Source organism: Etheostoma cragini, chromosome 22 (assembly GCF_013103735.1).
Source record: "Etheostoma cragini isolate CJK2018 chromosome 22, CSU_Ecrag_1.0, whole genome shotgun sequence".
Classification (NCBI taxonomy): Eukaryota; Metazoa; Chordata; class Actinopteri; order Perciformes; family Percidae; genus Etheostoma; species Etheostoma cragini.
In genome coordinates, this window is record NC_048428.1 from 8,646,219 (window position 1) to 8,664,197 (window position 17,979).

The 17,979-nt window shown below is 40.2% G+C and overlaps 2 protein-coding genes across 3 annotated transcripts; one reads left to right on the plus strand and one right to left on the minus strand.

Moving 5' to 3' along the window:
• Positions 1-3,107: 3,107 nt before the first annotated feature.
• fen1 (flap structure-specific endonuclease 1) lies at positions 3,108-8,599 on the minus strand. Its single transcript, XM_034862304.1, has 12 exons — positions 8,433-8,599; positions 7,823-7,940; positions 6,871-6,973; positions 6,630-6,732; positions 6,171-6,234; positions 5,814-5,923; positions 5,180-5,316; positions 4,745-4,811; positions 4,342-4,473; positions 4,093-4,244; positions 3,609-3,723; positions 3,108-3,367 (listed from the first exon to the last, which is right to left on the minus strand). The coding sequence occupies exons 2-12, from the start codon at positions 7,902-7,904 to the stop codon at positions 3,290-3,292; spliced, it is 1,143 nt and encodes a 380-aa protein (XP_034718195.1). The 5' UTR covers positions 7,905-7,940; positions 8,433-8,599; the 3' UTR covers positions 3,108-3,289.
• An 83-nt stretch (positions 8,600-8,682) lies between these two features.
• On the plus strand, positions 8,683-16,914 carry tm9sf1 (transmembrane 9 superfamily member 1). Of its 2 annotated transcripts, none has more exons than XM_034862292.1 (9): positions 8,683-9,178; positions 10,685-10,896; positions 11,523-11,654; positions 12,355-12,477; positions 12,623-12,981; positions 13,842-13,996; positions 14,138-14,323; positions 15,211-15,484; positions 15,919-16,914. In XM_034862292.1, the coding sequence occupies exons 2-9, from the start codon at positions 10,690-10,692 to the stop codon at positions 16,310-16,312; spliced, it is 1,830 nt and encodes a 609-aa protein (XP_034718183.1). In that variant the 5' UTR covers positions 8,683-9,178; positions 10,685-10,689; the 3' UTR covers positions 16,313-16,914. The 2 variants fall into 2 exon arrangements, with proteins under 2 accessions (XP_034718183.1, XP_034718184.1); XM_034862293.1 differs by having other exon boundaries at positions 8,683-9,152.
• The last annotated feature ends 1,065 nt before the right edge of the window (positions 16,915-17,979 follow it).

The following is a 17,979-nucleotide window of genomic DNA, read 5'->3' on the forward strand; positions in this document are numbered from 1 at the left end:
TACATATGTATATATCTATACCCTATATCAGAATCAGAAATCAGAATCAGAAATACTTTATTCAGATTTCCATATATACATATATATATATATACATATATATATTATACATACATATGTATATATCCATACCCTATATCAGAATCAGAAATCAGAATCAGAAATACTTTATTCTGATTTCTATATATACGTATACATATACTGTATGTATGACAGAGGAAAGGGGGGAAATGCCTAAAAGCTTAACATGAGCACTTTTACTAAGTGGGTTACCGTACATTTGTTCCTTTTTTGTATCTAGTTTATTTCTTTCAGAGCAGGTGCCATCTTTTTTTTGGGACACAACATAGACTGCACCATTTTGCTGTGAAGATTAATAGGTTATTTAGGGCTTAATATTTATTTTAAACATGCTTAAAAGATTGCTGACAAGACTGTTTAACATTATTGTTATAATTTTACATAATTGTAATCATTTTACCCATCCTACCATTTTAAGAAGTTCTGTTAATTAACCCTTTTCTTTTCTGTCAGCAGTTTTAGCCCCTGCCCATTTTGATTTATTAGAAAAAAAAACATTTGATATTTTTTTAAACATGCCTCTACCTCATTAGTAACCGACATGCGTGCCTTTCTCTCCAGTTTCCAGGGGGTTGTCACTGCCAGTAACACTTGAGCAATATATTCAAGCACATTATTTACACTAGCCACTTTCAACCTGTACTGACCTGTTGGTTAGTGTTCAGCCTGACTTTTGGTTCATTGTATGTATGGTGCAACTTTACTTTTTATTTATCATGCACAAGTAGACACCTTCTAAACTTGTGATCCTGAATGTCAAATGTCGTCCTCTTAAAATAAGAGGTATTTTCTTATCTCAAAACAGAAATAGACTTTATGCAAGAAACTTCTATTTGTAACTAGGACAACGGCCGTCTCTTGTCAGGTTGAGTGGGGCAGGGGTTCCACTCTTGCTTTCAAGCCAGAGGAGTCTCAATCCTTTATCAGCCGGAATATAACCTTTTGTGCCACAAAATGTGATCTCTGACAAGTTTGGTTGGCATGTTATTGTGGCTGGAAAATTCTATAGGTATTTGTCAATGTATATGCTCCTAATGGTAAATGTATGTTGTTGTTGTTGTTTTTTCTTCAAAGAGTTATTTTCATCAATTCTACTTGATTCCAATTGTGAGTTATATCCCCATTTAGACCAATTTTCTACTAACCCCAGTGCAGTAAGTAAATCGACTTGTTTTATTCAAGCCTTTCTCTCCAATTACGATGTATGTGCTGTGTTGCTCTCTTTACACACACAAGATAAATAATGCAATCATTGCAAATGAATGCCAGAGAATTTTATTCACAAATTTAAACTTCAAGACATTTTGTGTTTTAAGATGTCTAGCTCTTCTATATCAGCAGACACTTCCCTTGTTGATCTATTTCTTTCTTTAAACCCATCTCAAAAGAGAATTGTCTCTGCCTTTTATATAGCAGGACGTTGCGTCTAAGGCACGCCCCTGTGGACAAGTTCAAAGCAGTTTGGGGAAAAGACCTGGGCTTCTTTGTCAGAAGATGGAGTTCCGTTCTTAAACTGGTTAATTCCACTTCTCGTTGTGCTTCCCACTGCGATATCCAATTGAAAGTGGTTCATAGGGCTCATGTCTCATCAACCTGCCCCGCCCACTCAGACACAATTGTTGACTGATATTATGTCTTGCCTAAAGCTAAAAAAAAATCAAGTCCTTGCTTCAGCATTCAAATACAAGATTTCAGAATGCATGGGGATCTTTTTTGAACTCATTCCAGTCTTTACAAATACTTATCAAGCACAGTTTAATGGAATTACATTCAATGATTCTCTTATTGTGGATTATCATTGGGACAGGCAGATACTGACATAGGCAGTGAATTGGGAAGGGTTATTTTGACCTGCTTTTTTGTTTGTTGGATGTATGTTGCATATTGTTTTTATTTTTCATTTATTCCTTTCATATAACCTGTCAAATTGACAGCTTTGTGCATTATACTAAAAATTAAACTAAATCTGGCAGACAAATAAAATGTGATCCACTTCCTTGTATGTGGCACACCAACACATATTTGAAACAAACGCAGTATGATTCCATTGTTTAACATGACATCTTTGTCCTTTGCTTCATGATGCTTGAATCTCAATCCCTGACGTAGTCTGCTTCTCCTGAGTCCTGTGGAAAATGAGAAGTTTTGATCACAGCTCAGTGCTTACTGCAAAATGGTTGCAACACGTCAAGTTAATTCTGTAGCACTTGTTACAGTTGCCTTACAATCTGACTAACTCTCACACAGGTCAAAACATTAAGGACAAGAGCTCTTTTTCATGACTTTCATTTCTTAAACCCTCAGCTATTGCTCAACAGTGAACTTGTTTATAAGATCAACTTTGTTTCAGCAGATGACTGATGGACAAATTTGATATGAAATGTGTACTGTTAGGATGGGAAAATAAATGTTTGAGAAAAGTCATTGTTACAATTTGCTGTCTCCAACTACCTTGCCTCCAATTTACTAAACCTTAAACAGGGCCTGCTGATGTGGTTAAGACGCATACTATGTAACTGTAGCTACCCAGTTTGAGTTCAGACAGTGAACCGGTCTCCCTTCACGTCAACAAAAACTGAAATGCGGCTGCAGTGCATTGTGGTCTGGCGTTCAGTTAAATAATGTACCCACTCATCTAGCTTACCTTCACTGGTTTGGTGGAGTGTCTTGATCTAAACCAGCTGTAAGAATCTCAGTGATAGCAGCCCAGAACGATGAGCAGCATCTCCGAGGTGCTGCTGAGGGCCGTGATGAAGGGCCCCTGGGATGCAAAGTCAGCCTCCTCCCAGCGGTTGGAGAGCTGCACGACGGCAAGATCCAGCAGGCTGTTCCTGACGCCCACCTTGATGCATCCAAGCTTTCCACAGCATGAAATAACTATTTCTAAACCGTTTTGTAAGTTATAAATTTAACCAAGTGGATAAATCAAAAGGCTAACAAATTGCTCTACAAAACTTTTATTCAATAACAGAAAATACACTTTGATAAAACACTCACACTCAGAACACTCTTAGGTTGGATTTTTCTCAATTTTACATCAACAAATCATGTTTGGTCGATACATACAGTTGTTCAGCTGAACTAATCCCAACCTCTTAATGTGTTGCAGCTCCCTCCTGCCTCACTGTGTGCTTTATGCTGGATTTTATACTAGGTGTTAATTACAACAAATATTTCCCAAAAGAATCAAAGGAGCCCTACTGTTAGTCTATTTTCCTTTCCTAAATTTTCCGGGCGTAGCTCCGGTCTTCTGCTTCTTTTTTGCTGATCCTTTAAGCTCAGGTTCCTAAGTAATGCAAAAAAAGGAATAAATCAACTGAGTACAACATCACCACCTACTGTAAGAATAAATTGACAATATACAGATAATAAAGCAGCCTACTAAACACCTCTGCTTACTTTTTACAGTAAAAAATCTGAATATAGATTCTGATAGTGGATATTGCATGTGACATTCTACTGTAGGTGGTCATATTAAAAATAACTTAAAAGGCAATTTAGAGCAACTGCAGTTGCTCTAAAGGTACCTTTCGTTTGGAGGATAGAGATCCCGTGATGGTGAAGAAAGAGTCCAGTCGTCCCTGTGTGCTGCCCTGTCGGCTCTTCAGAATCTTCTTACAGCCGTTACGGATCCTGTCCTCACTGCACACACATTCCCAAATTAAATTAATCACTTAAAACGGCCATGTTGTTCTGCACCAAAGCAGCATTTAGAAGATGGTAAAGACCAAAACACACTGTCAGTGTCTCATGTAAAGAGTTCTTCCTGAACAGACTCCAGTATGTGCTGTAAACCTTAAATCATGAGTGGAACGGCTGTGTGCTTTAGTGATGCTAGAGCCATAAACGCTGCCTCTCTGCAGTGCCGCCTAGTGGTCAGATGTTGTATAAACAGCTGGTCCGATCATGTCATTACTGGAACATTCATGATAATCAATGCAAGAAATCTCAATAACCAAGCAAAGAAAATGAATCCAGCACAGCACTGAAAAGAGTCTTCTGATGGTTCACCTGAACTGTTTCTCGGAACACATGAACTGGATTAGGGCCTCCTCATCCGGCTCGTTCCACTTCAAATCCACTGTGGAACAATCCACTACTTCTGCCTTCAAGAACAAACCCCGGGCCTCTTTGTACAGCCAGTCCTCGGGAGCAGGGTGCTTCTGTGTGAAAGAAAGCAAGAGACACACCAAGATTCAGAACCGAACCTCCTTGTTTAACTGCCGGAACTTCTGGATTGTAGCAGACATAAAAACTCACTTTGGGGTCAATGTTTTCTAAGATCTCCTCAATGCAGCCGTGCTGTCTGATCAGGTCAATGGCTCTCTTGGGGCCAATTCCCTTGATGGTGCCGCAGTAGTCGCAGCCCAGCAGAATACACAGGTCTATAAACTAGGATGGACCGTAGAAAGAAAAAAGGAGTCAATGTAAGAAAGTGCAAAATATCAATCTTGTTCCTGCTCCACCGGTGTTTACAGTTCTAATTACCAGGACGACTGAATTTCAGTGAAATATTGCACTGTAGGGTGACAGCTTGCAGAGGGAACAATCAGCGTGATGAAAGCAGAACTTGTTCTTAAAATTTACCTCAGATAAAAAATTACACTCCTGCGTAAATATTTTGCTGCACCTTTCTAAAAGTAAAAACAAAAATCAACATTACCTGTTCGTTGGTCAGGCCGATGTCCTGCAGGATGCGACTGAAGTGGAACTCCTGGATAGGAAGTTTCCTAAAACAAATAAAATCCCTTGTAACAAGCAGCATATAGTCTCCTCTTTCAAGCCTTAAATATACACAGTAATTTAAGAGGATTGAATGGACATGTGTTTAGTTTCATAATGACTGAGATGTGTTATCACCTTAATAAAACAAAGGAGAACATTCAGGGGACAGTAGCTCTTTTTCAAACAGTTTTATGGCTGTAGTACTTGTAGCATGTAGTGTTTCTCCTGTGTTATTTAGAGTGGGTTGGACAACCCTACAACACTGACATCATTAAAATAGAACACATGAACTTAGATAATTTGGCCACATTTTCCCCCTCAAACAAGTTGCCAAAGAAGGATGCCGTGATGGTGGAAGCAGGTGGAACATTACTTTGCTTCACTGGCAGTGAGGTGTCTGAGCAGGACATTCGTCCCAAAGGTCAGCCCATCCATATCCTCTGTTGCTGTAGCAAAGACCTTCCCTTCTTTCACCAGAGCAGCACAGGTGGCCTCCGCTTCACATGGAGCCTGCAAGACAAAACACATACATTACATTTCACAGATTAATAACGCATAGCTTTCCTGTTACAAGACCTTTCTCCAACATTCCCGGAGTAAACAAATATATATATATATATATATATATATATATGCGCCCGCTCTACCAGGTGAGCTACCCAGACGTCCATCTGTCAGGCCCCCTTTAAGCCTTTCTTACAGTAAACATGCAACTAGAAAATAATGATAAACATGTTAGAGAGAGCTAGAGCGTCAATTAATTGCAATTGTATAGAAATCGCAATATGGACTAGTGATATATCCAAATTGCAGAAGGGCGCAATACTTTTTAATGGCAAAATGTGAAGAAAAAAGAAAAGAAAATCACAATTCAAAAAATCGTGCAGCTCTAGAAAGAGCACTGAAAACAACAGAAATGTTTCCTAAAGTTAGCAAAAACATTGTCAATACAAATGTGGAAATATTCTTAAAGCCAGCAAGAGTTGCAAAGTGAGAGTGGATCTTACTTCAATGAAGGGCACTCCCATCAGGGTCAGCAGCTTCTTACACTCGTCATTATGCTGCCTGGTGACTTTTACCAGACGCTTGCTGAATTTGTCAATATTCTCTTGTTCCCCTGGGAGGAGACAAACCATTTTGCCCACATTTTAATACAGTAAAACGTCTTCTTTACATTCTCTACCACGTAAACAAAACTTAATATATAACATGAATACATGACACCGATCACATTGGTTTACGTATCCGTTAATTGGCAAAAAGATTTTGATCTCCCATTGACAGTCTACATGATAACACACACAATAAAGCCCGATTTGCACCACTCATTATTATTGTTTAGTAACGTGGAAAAGTAACTGTACCCAATTCCTGTGCCTGAGCAAGCATCTTTTCAGCTTCTGCCCTCCTCTCCCCTCTCTTCTCCAGCTGGGGGTGCCAAGAAGAGCAAAGAGAGGAAATGAAAGATGAAACAAAATACAAACCTAATTCTTTATTTAAATAGGAGAATGAGAGCAAATGTAATTCTGTAAAATGTTCATGTGACATATAAGCCTATTGCCTCATTCTATTGCAAAATAATTGATTTCCACATACAAACAGCACTGAAATATTTTTGCATTGATTAATCTATCGAACAACAGAATACAGAAAATCCTCTTGCCACAGTTCTACTGTTGGTTGATGTAATTGATCAGGATTACAGGTGAAATGCGATCAACAGCAATAATACACAGCAATAAAAAGACCAATCTGACTGCTACTCACAAAAACAGAATTTAGAGGGGAAAAAAGCACCAGAGGAAGTCGGAGCCCATACTAACCTCTGCAGACTTGAGCTGTGGGGGCTTGCCGTCAAACACGTACACAGGTTTGATGCCATGTTCCAGCATGCGGATTGTCCGGTAGAACATTCCCATCAGGTGGCTGAGGAAAAGAGCAGGTAACAGACATATGTCAGCCTTGTGTCAAGATTTGAGCTACCTAGTCTAGGATTAATCCCAGAACTGTAGCTCTAAAGTGTTCCCTACTATCACAATCCGTCTGTAGTGTTGGGGGATGTACCTCGTTGTCTCGCCATCCTCATTCTGCAGAAGGTTCCCATCCTGTCGCACAGCAATCAGGAACTGGTACAGACACATGGAGGCATCTATGGCAATTTTTCTGCCTGCAAAAGTCCAGAACACCAGTTTGGCATGTTAAAAGCAGCAGGGGTCTCAAAACTATTTTTTGCATTGACGGCAAACCTTCAATCCCTTCATTATTAATATTATAAATGCTTGTTATTTCCCCAATGGGATCAATGAACAGTATACATTATAAACTAGTGTCAAGTATAGGGCTCCACAATACATTGTAATTTTTATTGTTATTGCCATATCAACAGCCACAATACACACATCGCGTAAAGGCGGCGACATATCGTGAAAAGAAAGTTGTGTTAGTTAAAAGAAATAACAGTTGAAAACTGCAATTGCAAAAACTGAAAAATCTCTTTTTTAGTGGTGCCTTTTATATTCAATTCAATGTTCAAGTGTTCAATAAAAGAATGTTGGAAATGATTTCCTTTAATTTGTTTTAATTTAACAAGAAATTAGTTGTATTTGAACAGAATACTGAAAACAACAGAAACGCAGAAACGGGTACACTTTAATATCTGTTTATTTATAACAAGTAATAGTGTTATCTTGATCTTTAGCGGTTTTTATTGCGGATTTTCCTTCTATTGTGCAGCCCTAGTAAAGTACTTAAGATTTGTTAAGTCATACTAGGATTTCGTTAATACAAGACAAAAAATAACGGTTTTAACAATCAATTTGAAATTATTAGTACACCACTATGATACATTGCTGGTAACTGGTCTCGGGTTCTATTAATCTTTATTGAATTACAAAGACCTACAATCTTTGTTGTATCTCCATATCCGATTTACCAAAGGAGATCATTAAACTTTCATTTGATCCAATGATCACTTCTTCTGCAGGCCTCGTCACTATGTAGAGAAATAGATTCGTACCAAAGTAGTTCTTGATGTCCTGCTCTTTGATGGCACCGGGGGCATGGTCAGCAATCAGTTTAGCAAGTCCGTGTATTCCCATTGTGTTGGGCTGAAGTTAAACTGAAATCACCAAATTCTGAAAAACAATATAATCCTTTTTTTTAATTCTATAGTCATATACATCCATCCTCCTGACCACACTCAGGAGGGCAATAACAGATAACCTTACATGAGACTTGAGATCCCCCAAAGTTGTATAAAACGTGAGAGCAATACGACCTAATTTTATGTTTACATTTTGTTTACATATGTGTTGCTTTACTGGATGCTTGCCGAATTAAAGACAAGTTATTGCCAATAGCTAAAACATGAGATAAGCTTGTTCTACTAGTGGGGATTTACAGTGAAAAGACGCCCACGTTAAATTGTCGATTTATTTAAGGAAAACTGGGTTGCGGGGACCGAGCGTATCATAAAAAGCAACGTTAGCTTTGCCGGACAAAGGAAAAGCTGCATAAATAAAACTAGCTGGAGGGCTAAAACACAAATGACTATTGTAGATGCTTTTAGCGCAATAACGGTATGCATTAGCTATATGTTTAATTACGTCTTACTGTTTTCTACTCACCAGTTAGCTGTTACACTCGACTTTGTGCACTTGTCCCCTGCGTCTCGAGCGCGAAGAATTACGTCCCTTTCGCGGGAACTCAAACAGAAGGCATAACCTATCAATCTATCGAGCACGGCATCGTCAAAGACGCTGTAGTAATGCGCATCGATAGTGCAGGTATGATTAAACCGGTCTGAGTTCTAACAAGGAAGTAGCTGAAAGGGCATTCGATTGGTTCATTGAGGTTGAAGGAAATCCGGTCAAAAGAGCACAATAATAGAGTCGCTTAGACAGGAGCTCAAACGGTTTAAATGTTGTTGTTTTTGGTGGCGTTAAAGCACAAAAGTAAACCACATTATTTTCAAATGGCTTACGAGAGGGATATTTAACAGGCTGCGAATAACCGGTAAGGTCGGAGGTGTGTTTTTGTTTCTCCGCCCACTCCGGAAAACTCAACCGAATCGTCGTTATTCTTATTTTTTAAGGTGACGTGGAGTCGGTCCCCTCTTCTACTGTCGCATGTGTCAATAAAAGTACTTGGTGTACCCGGATCTGATCGCAATGAATGCATAATACGTTGGCACATTTCATCGAGGATTTTCAAGATGTTTAGCTGAAAATCTTTACATTGAGCTCCATCATCTGCGCATACCGGAGCAGAGGAGACTGTCGGGGCCTGGAGTCCGAGGAATCCGGCGGACAGACAGGTTTAGTTGGATCTGCAGCATTGGAACTGAAGTAAGTGTAACATAACAATTAAACTGGTTGTACAGATTTTTCCAACCTCTGCCATGTTGTCAATTGCTGTCTTCGTGAGTCAGGGCTGATAATGAAAAAGCAAGCTGGCTCTTTGGAATAAAACAGTGTTGATGTAGACTTGATAAGTTGGACGTGAATCAGTGAGGCCCCTCATTATTATCACGTTTATTTACATGGAATCTGCTGAACAAACATACTTGATCTTCCTTTGGTCTTAGTGCAGCAAATTTGGGAATATCATTTATTATACTTAACTCACTGTCAATGCAAATAGTTTTTACAAGCAAGACTGCTTTGGCTATAGTTTTCAGTTGTTGCTGTTATTTGTCAGGCTAATATAAATCTGAGAACCCCCCCAGTTTTTAGATTTAAATCAGATTTTTTTTTAAAGAAGAAAAAAACAACAACAAAAACCATTGGCTGTCCCGCTACTACAAAGTTCAGGAGATCCAAAGCTGCAGGTGGGATGCTACTATAAAAAAGGCATAAAAGGAAACCTTTGACACAGGAAATCATTGATTATTGACAAGTGATCAGCTTCTTGACACGGCACGTTTTTGCTGAAACTCAACACAGAGCACACCTGGGTCACGGTGTATGTTACTCTGATCAGAAACCAGCTAAATCTATATTTAAGTGAGGAAAAAAGACCACTATTTAATAACCACATACACTCTCCTTAAGGGGCATCCACATTTTAACTAAAATCTGCTGTCACCATCTGCACTCCGACTTTTCGTTAACATTGACATTTGAAAGTCAGCATAATTCTACAGAGCACAGACAGGACTTTTTTTTTTGGGGATTTTAATTGCATTAATACACAGATATTTTGCATTGTGACATTTGACCAGTAATGGGAAGTCAGTGCTGACCATGGATCAACCTCTTAAATTCCTTTTTATACATCAAAAGTGATGAGACCTGTTTTCTTTGTGGTGCTGAGGACACAATTTGCTAATCTATTGCTTTTTAATACATATTTATGGTAGGTCATTTTTTACATGCAGTGCTTTCTTCAAAGAAAAAATGAAACAATTCTCTGTTGCATCATTATTTCCCTTTCAAAATGTGGTGTTAATAAAAATGTGCATGCAAGTTTAGTATGCAGTGTCCAAACGGTGTTTCTATTTTGAAAGTAAAAGCAACATCTAACTGTGCAGTTCTGGGGAGACCCCTGTAGTGTTAAAAATGGCTGACAGAGCTCGTTTAATTATAGTCAAAAAGCCTCTCTGGACTAATACAACTGATGAAATACATTGAAACTAATTGTGGTTTCACAGTTTATCACAGTTCCTGCTGTGTGTGATAGACCGTTAAGGGAGTGACATTGCATAAAATGTTCCACTTGACACATAAATCCTCACGTATCATGTGTAAGTGGCATGGAGATGACCTCATTTCCTGACTTGAACTGAGAGGCATACTGTATGTCTCATGTATGTCTCTGGACAGACAGTCCAGTTTAAATAGCACAGGTGTCCCTCATGAACTGTCCATCTTTGCAACAGGGGTTATGCAGTGTGGAATAGGACACCGGCCAGGTGGCTGCCAGAGGGCGATGGGCCTGCACTGCGTCTTGATCCTGTCCTTGTTCTCAGGCTGGGCAGTGGGCTACAAGCAGGGGGAGAACGTGACTCTCTATGTCAACAAAGTGGGCCCTTATCATAACCCCCAGGAGACATATCACTACTACACCCTGCCTGTTTGCAGGCCGGAGAAGGTCAGTCTCTGTTCTGTTGCGCTGTGTATTAATGGGCTACTGAAATCCACAAAGGAACTGTAGAATATTTTGTCATGCTAAATGTGGACACTAATAGTTTTCTTGTAAAATGTGTTTATCTGAAAGGTACTGTATCTCTGTCTGGCAACAAAATGGAAATGTTAAAATGATTATAAAAAAGGGAACAACAACATGGCTCTGAGATGGCATTTTTTCCTTTCCTTTCCTTTACGTAGCTTGTGAGCAGGACGTAGCATTGAAAGGGATTTTATTTGAGTCTTTATTTTTGGACTTCGCTGATGAAGGCTTGTTAGGAACGTTGCAAAGTGTATGAACCCCTTTTTTTTTTTTTTTTTTTTATTTATCCACCTTTTTCAGTCAGTGCTTTCCAAAATGTACAATAGCAGCAACTTACAGTATTTATTACCCACCATTATGGGATATGGTGCTTTAACACCAAGCACGCAGTGATGAAGTGTGATTGAAGCCAGTTGTGTTTTTGTTTTCAGTTTGCCCGCTATAACTACATCTGTTTTCAAATCACTTGCTCACAGAACTGTGACCAGCTGATGCGTTGTGGTGCTTTTTTACACTCTGTTACTCATATTGTAACACTTCTTCTTCAGGTGCATCACAAGTCCCTGAGTCTAGGAGAAGTGTTGGATGGTGACAGGATGGCAGAGTCCTTATATGACATCCGATTCAGAGAGAACGTGGAGAAAAAAACACTTTGCAAGCTCACTCTTTCAGAGAAACAGGTATTTATTTACAGGAGACCGTGATAGTAACACTTTTATTCTACCGGACATATTGCGTTAGGCTTCAATACTCTGGGCTTATAGTGTCTCCCTTAGAGATAGGGTGAGAAGCACAGTGATCCGAGACGAGCTCGGAGTAGAGCCGCTGCTCTTTAGCTTCAAAGTGAGTCAGGTTGAAGTAGTTCGGGCATCTGTAAGGATGCCTCCTGGGTACCTCCCTAGGGAGGTGTTCCAGGCACGTCCAGCTGGGAAGAGACCTCGGGGAAGACTCAGGACTAGATGGAAGGATTAAACCTCCAGCCTGGCTTGGGAACACCTCAGGATCCCCCAGTCTGAGCTGGTTAATGTGGTTTGGGAAAGGGAAGTTTGGGGTCCCCTGCTGGAGCTGCTGCCCCCGCGACCAGACCCTGGATAAGCGGATGAAAATGGATGGATGGATATACTTATTAAATGGCTCAATTTTCAATTGAAATTACTGTACGTCCTAAATGGTCGGTGGATTGTAGATGATGCAAGACGAGGATCATTTTACATAACACATTTTGCAAGGACTTCTGATAATTCTCATTGCTTAACATTTCCTCGGATAAATGGTTTTCTTGGATATGCTAGTCTATTGTAATGTAATTTAAAAACGATTAAAAGGCTGGGGCCCTTAAATGCATGGGATGTGATCTTGGATATGTTTTGTGTGTGTCAGGTGGATGAACTTCGTGAGGCTATCGAGGAGCTGTTCTACTTTGAGTTTGTCCTGGATGACATTCCAATCTGGGGTTTTGTGGGTTACATAGAGGAGAGCGGCTTCCTGCCTCACAGCCACAAGGTACATTTACTTGTTCTTCTGAAAGCTTGGAAGATATTTGGAGTAGATTGTTATTATTTCTCACTTGCTTTTTTTTTTTTTTCTCCCTCTCTCTCTTGTTCTGTCTTTGTTGCTCTCCCGTTCCCTTTTCTCCCACCTCCAACAGGTGGGTTTGTGGACTCACCTAGACTTCAACATCGAGTACAACGGCGACTCGGTGATCTTTGCTAACGTCTCAGTAAAAGACGTCAAACCTGTTCCCCTGGAGGAGGGGGCGGGTGCAGCGGTGGGCGTAGTCGGAGTGGGCGGAGGCAGCCTGACGGTCACCCACACCTACAGTGTGCGCTGGTTCGAGTCCCCGCTGCCTCACTCCCGGAGAGCCGAGCGCCTACGAGACTACTCGTTCTTCCCCAAAACACTGGAGATCCACTGGCTCTCCATCATTAACTCGCTGGTGCTGGTGGTGCTGCTGCTGGGCTTCGTCATCATCATCCTTATGCGGGTCCTTAAAAATGACTTTGCCAGGTTAGTCAGCGAAGGAGCTAAAGTGGTTATTTTTTAAGCCAATGTATAGGAAACATTATCTTCCACAACTTAAATATTAAAAGGTTATACTGAATGACCTCAACGCACTTCCAACGTCAACACAACATCAGCATCACTTTGGATAAGAAATGTTAGGGGGAAAAAAAAACATAGGCTATAAAGGCTATTAAAATATCTTTAATATAGGTATGTTACATTTTAGTTGTTTACCAATGCAATAACGTATTAGTCAACTTACAAAAAATAAATCTACAGTGATTTGGAAGATTTTTGTTTTTCTTACAATTTGTCCACCATAACCAGCATTATGAAGACATCTCCTTTTGGTCTGGGGAATTTTAAAATCCTTTCTCGCAATTTAGACTATTTAAAATGTCATCACAAAATCAGTTGGTTAGTTGAAAAGACATTAACCACATTGGTCAATATTAGAAATAGTCAGTAATTGTACTTTCTATTCAAGTAGGAAAGGTTACCAGTTTCATATACATTTCTTAAATATGATGGCCTTAAATGTATACATTGTGGCTTTTAAATCTTCCACATTGTCTGTTAGACATCATGCTGGAAATAATGCATAAGTCTAGGTACAGGGTAGTTTGGATATTGTATACTTGCAGACATTAGACATAAGCCTGACCCTCTGACATCCGCCTTGCATACAGCAGGTGTTCTCCTGAAATTGTGTGAGGTGAATGTGTTTCTTTGTGAACTTTGTGCATTGGGACAAATCCCACCGGTCCATGTACACCTTAATTTCATCTCAATTAAAGGTGAAACCTGTGATGTCTCCTACATGATAACATCCTGAGAGAAAGCCTTTTCCCCCTCACCTGCAGATACAATGTGGAGGAAGAGGGCGGCTGTGATGATCTGGATCAGGGAGACAATGGCTGGAAGATCATACACACTGATGTCTTCAGGTTTCCTCCTTACAAAAGCCTGCTGTGTGCCGTACTGGGAGTGGGGGCTCAGTTCCTTACTCTTGCCACAGGTGAGCATTCATTCTGAAATACACCCAAACATCGCAATACACATGGCTGAACATGGAGACACACGTACACGCACGCACACACAGTGACATCCTTCATATGTACAGACGTCTGAGCACTCTAATCCCTCTCCATTGGGATAGGAATCATCTTTATGGCATTGCTGGGAATGTTCAATGTGCACCGCCATGGTGCCATCAACTCTGCAGCTATCGTGCTGTACGCTCTGACCAGCTGTGTGTCAGGCTACGTGTCATGCAGCTTCTACACACAGATCAACGGCCAGCGCTGGGTGTGGAACATCATCCTCACCTCGTCGCTCTTCTCCGGTGAGTCCGACACATAAGGGTTTGGGATCACTTTTTACAGGGTAAAAAAGCTTCATATAGCTCTTGAAGATGTACTGAAGCCTAAAACCTTTAAACAAATAAACCATGCTCATATAGCATCTTTACTGATGATTAAAACTCAATTTGTCTGTAATGGATTCAGATACATTCAGATGTTTTTATACCCATTTCTTTCCATCCATTCTCTATCTTTGCCTAATGTGCTCTTTATTTCCTCTTGTCTCACCACTAGTCTCGCATGATTTTTCATCATTTTTATGCATTGAAACTGTCATTGCAAAATAAGATTATCAACTTGAAGGATTCTTAGGAAATGATAAACAGCTACTGATCAATTTTAGTCCAACTTATATATCTAAGTTTGCCATATATTGTAAATGAAATTTTAAATGCATATTCTGCTGGCTGAGACGAACCTGCCCTGTCTCCCCCTTTCAGCGGTTAATCCACCTGGCTATTTATTATGCATGTCAATGACATTGTCAGACCTTTCCAGTAAAAGTGTGAGTAGCAGATTCTCCTCAGCAGAGGAAGGACTGATCTTTATGACAAATACATCTCCTAAATCTCTTTATTCTTTCTAAACTCAGTATGAGTTTATACAGCAACTTTTCTGATGCTGCTGTTACATTAGTTTTGTTTTGTGGTGCTTTGCAGTGCTACCCTACTCAGTTAATAATTTATTTAATAATCTATAATGTATTAACAGCATTCACACTTTGCAGGAGCATTATAGCTTCCTCATTTAAAAACTCATATGATAGATCATTTTTAGCAATACTCTGGGGCACATTTCCTCAAAGAATTACCTGGAATAATTCAAAACAATGCCAATCCTTTATTCAATTGGTCCTTCATTCCCACAGCTCCTCTGTTCCTGACATGGAGTGTTGTAAACTCGATCCACTGGTGGAGCGGCTCCACTCAGGCTCTGCCGGCCACCACAGTGCTCCTCATTCTGGGAGCCTGGGTGCTGGTGGGCTTTCCACTCACCGTCATCGGCGGCATTGTGGGAAAGAACCGAGCCGGCAGCTTCCAGGCGCCATGCCGCACTCGCAACATCGCCCGGCAGATCCCTACACAGCCCTGGTACAAACACACAGCTGTACACATGGCCATCGGCGGATTCCTGCCATTCAGGTGAGATGTCTCTGTGTGTGGTAAAGAGTTGCTCGGCTCATAAATCCCCATGCAATGGTTAATATGACCACTCATACATAAACATGTCTATCAGTAGTTAGATTTTTGGTAGCAATAAGTACATTGCAGAATGAGATTTTATTTGTATGTCAAGAAAGGAAAAAGGATAATTGTCAAAGAATGAAAATATAATGGAGGTCCCTACTTTGAATGTATTTCTACACTTATTGGTGTTCTGCTTTTTAGCTTTTGTATTACATATAGGTCCAAAATAGTTTGGATAACGTGTAGCTACACTGCAAATGTTTTCAGTTAAAGTTTAACCTTTGTTAAACTTGACATGACTGACGGGTCCAGTTTTTTTTTTAATTACCATTCTAAGGATTTATCCACCTCAATTTTCATTTATTTCTTTTATCAATTTTTTCTCCCAGTGCCATTTCAGTGGAGCTGTACTACATCTTTGCTACGGTTTGGGGCAGAGAGCACTACACACTCTACGGCATCCTGCTGTGCGTCTTCGCCATCCTCCTCTCAGTGGGAGCCTGCATCTCTGTTGCTCTCACCTACTTCCTGCTATCTGGCGAAGACCACCGGTGGTGGTGGCGGAGCGTCCTGAGCACCGGCTCCACTGGCCTCTTCATCTTTGTCTACTCCGTTTTCTACTACCGGAACCGGTCCTCTATGAGCGGCCTGGTGCAGAGCACCGAGTTCTTTGGTTACTCTCTGCTCACAGCAATGGTCTTCTCGCTGATGCTGGGCAGCGTGTCGTTCTGGGCCTCACTGGCATTTATCCGCTACATCTACCGTAGTCTCAAGATGGACTAGATATCAGACGTATAGCTATAAACAAACATTCCCTCATAGCACACATGGACAATCGTAATTCTCCTGTCTTGCTTTCAGTCATACACCTCCAATGTGGGAGGAGAAACAATGGCCTCTATCTTGATTTGAAAGGAGCTAATGGTTAAACCCGATCCATCATTGTAATAAGGGACAGTTGGTTGGAGGGCCAGCTGCAGGGTAAGCTGGAGAGGGCTATTGTGTGTTTAAGGATAAAATAGGATATTTCATTACAAAGGGAGCGAATAGTTCAAATGTATGATGCGATACAGGAGTAAATGGATTTAATCAATGATGTAGTGTGGCATGACATCATCTGCTCTGGTTCCCACTTGAGGCGTGTACTACAAATCAAGATCAACATGCCCTGGATATATTTCAGTTACCCAGCTTCACGGCATGAGCTCAAGACAGAAGTTGACCAGTTCAATCAACCCAGGGTTTCCCAATCCTGCGACGCACGTTAACATAAGAGGCGGTGTTTGCACAGCATGACCAATCACAAACATCTACCAGAGATGCATATTGGAGCAAGCTATAATTCCACATAAATATGAAGACAGACATGGTTTTACAGGCAAAATGCAATACAGTCGCTGCTCCCTAACCCGGGAAGGAAGGCTGGCAAAAAATAGCGGATGATTACATTGCACTGCATCACTTATCAATATCACTTCCCAATCAGTCAAGCACAGATCTGACCGTAATTACCTTTGTGCTTTCAATAAACTGTCCTGGCTTTAGTATTTCAGTTGCAACCTTGACAGTGGAAAGCCATGAGAAAAAAGGCACATTGGCAACACACGGCAAAGATACATAATAAACTGCTGAAAATCTTTCATTAAAATACCCACCAGGGAAAGTAACAGGGTTGTTGGTCTCTGAATGTTTTGACTTAGTTGAGCGCACCAAGCTCCAGCAGATATTCTAATCTCTCTAACCCTTTGACTAGGTTAGGTGTTCAGCAGGTTACCATATGATTTAAACCAGTAATCCATCGTAATGCAGAAAACCCTGGGTTGAACCCAAAAGGTACCTAGTTAACACCAAATCTTGCTTTGTAGTACAGGCCTGAGACAGCTGACGTGTACTTTAGTTTGAATTATGCTTAAGTTCAAGTGTTTTTACTTGAATTATGCTCCCCTCAACAAATTGCAGCCACATTTTCAATAGAACCTAAACATTGTTTGCGCCGGCCTTGTCAAGCTGTACCGACCCTGCAGTGGATTAGAGGAATAATACAGTGTAGATTAAAGAGCTGTTTTGGTGATGGGAGCAATATTATTGTATTATGGTCAACATTGACTGATTTTGGTTCTGATGTAAATAGTCTTTTCAATAAATGCTTTTTAATACAATATTGCCAGCAAACATTACTTTTAACCCAGGATTTTACATTTTCTTTTGAATTATTTTACAATTCTAAGATTGTCTTCACTACATCTTGCATAGCCAATTGAAACACTAGCATTAATTGTGCTGCAATTCTGTTTTTAATGGAAAGTGACAATTTGGGTTTCAATTTTAGCCATAACTCCAGTCACATTACCTGCACTATTCAATCACAAATTAGAAAATACTTATTTGTAATGTATGTTACCATATGAATCACGCTCTTAAAAAAAAAAAAGAAAAAAGAAAAAAAGTTA

Bases quoted from the DNA above. Each gene is read 5' to 3' on its own strand.
- tm9sf1 (XM_034862292.1), top strand. From the start codon at position 10,690: ATGCAGTGTGGAATAGGACACCGGCCAGGTGGCTGCCAGAGGGCGATG. The intron at 10,897-11,522 runs GTCAGTCTCTGT...CTTCTTCTTCAG, and splicing joins CTGTTTGCAGGCCGGAGAAG to GTGCATCACAAGTCCCTGAG. The intron at 14,324-15,210 runs GTGAGTCCGACA...TCATTCCCACAG, and splicing joins CACCTCGTCGCTCTTCTCCG to CTCCTCTGTTCCTGACATGG.
- fen1 (XM_034862304.1), bottom strand. From the start codon at position 7,904: ATGGGAATACACGGACTTGCTAAACTGATTGCTGACCATGCCCCCGGT. The intron at 4,812-5,179 runs GTAATGTTCCAC...TATTTGTTTTAG, and splicing joins CTCACTGCCAGTGAAGCAAA to GAAACTTCCTATCCAGGAGT. The intron at 4,474-4,744 runs GTAATGTTGATT...GGTCCATCCTAG, and splicing joins TCGGCCTGACCAACGAACAG to TTTATAGACCTGTGTATTCT.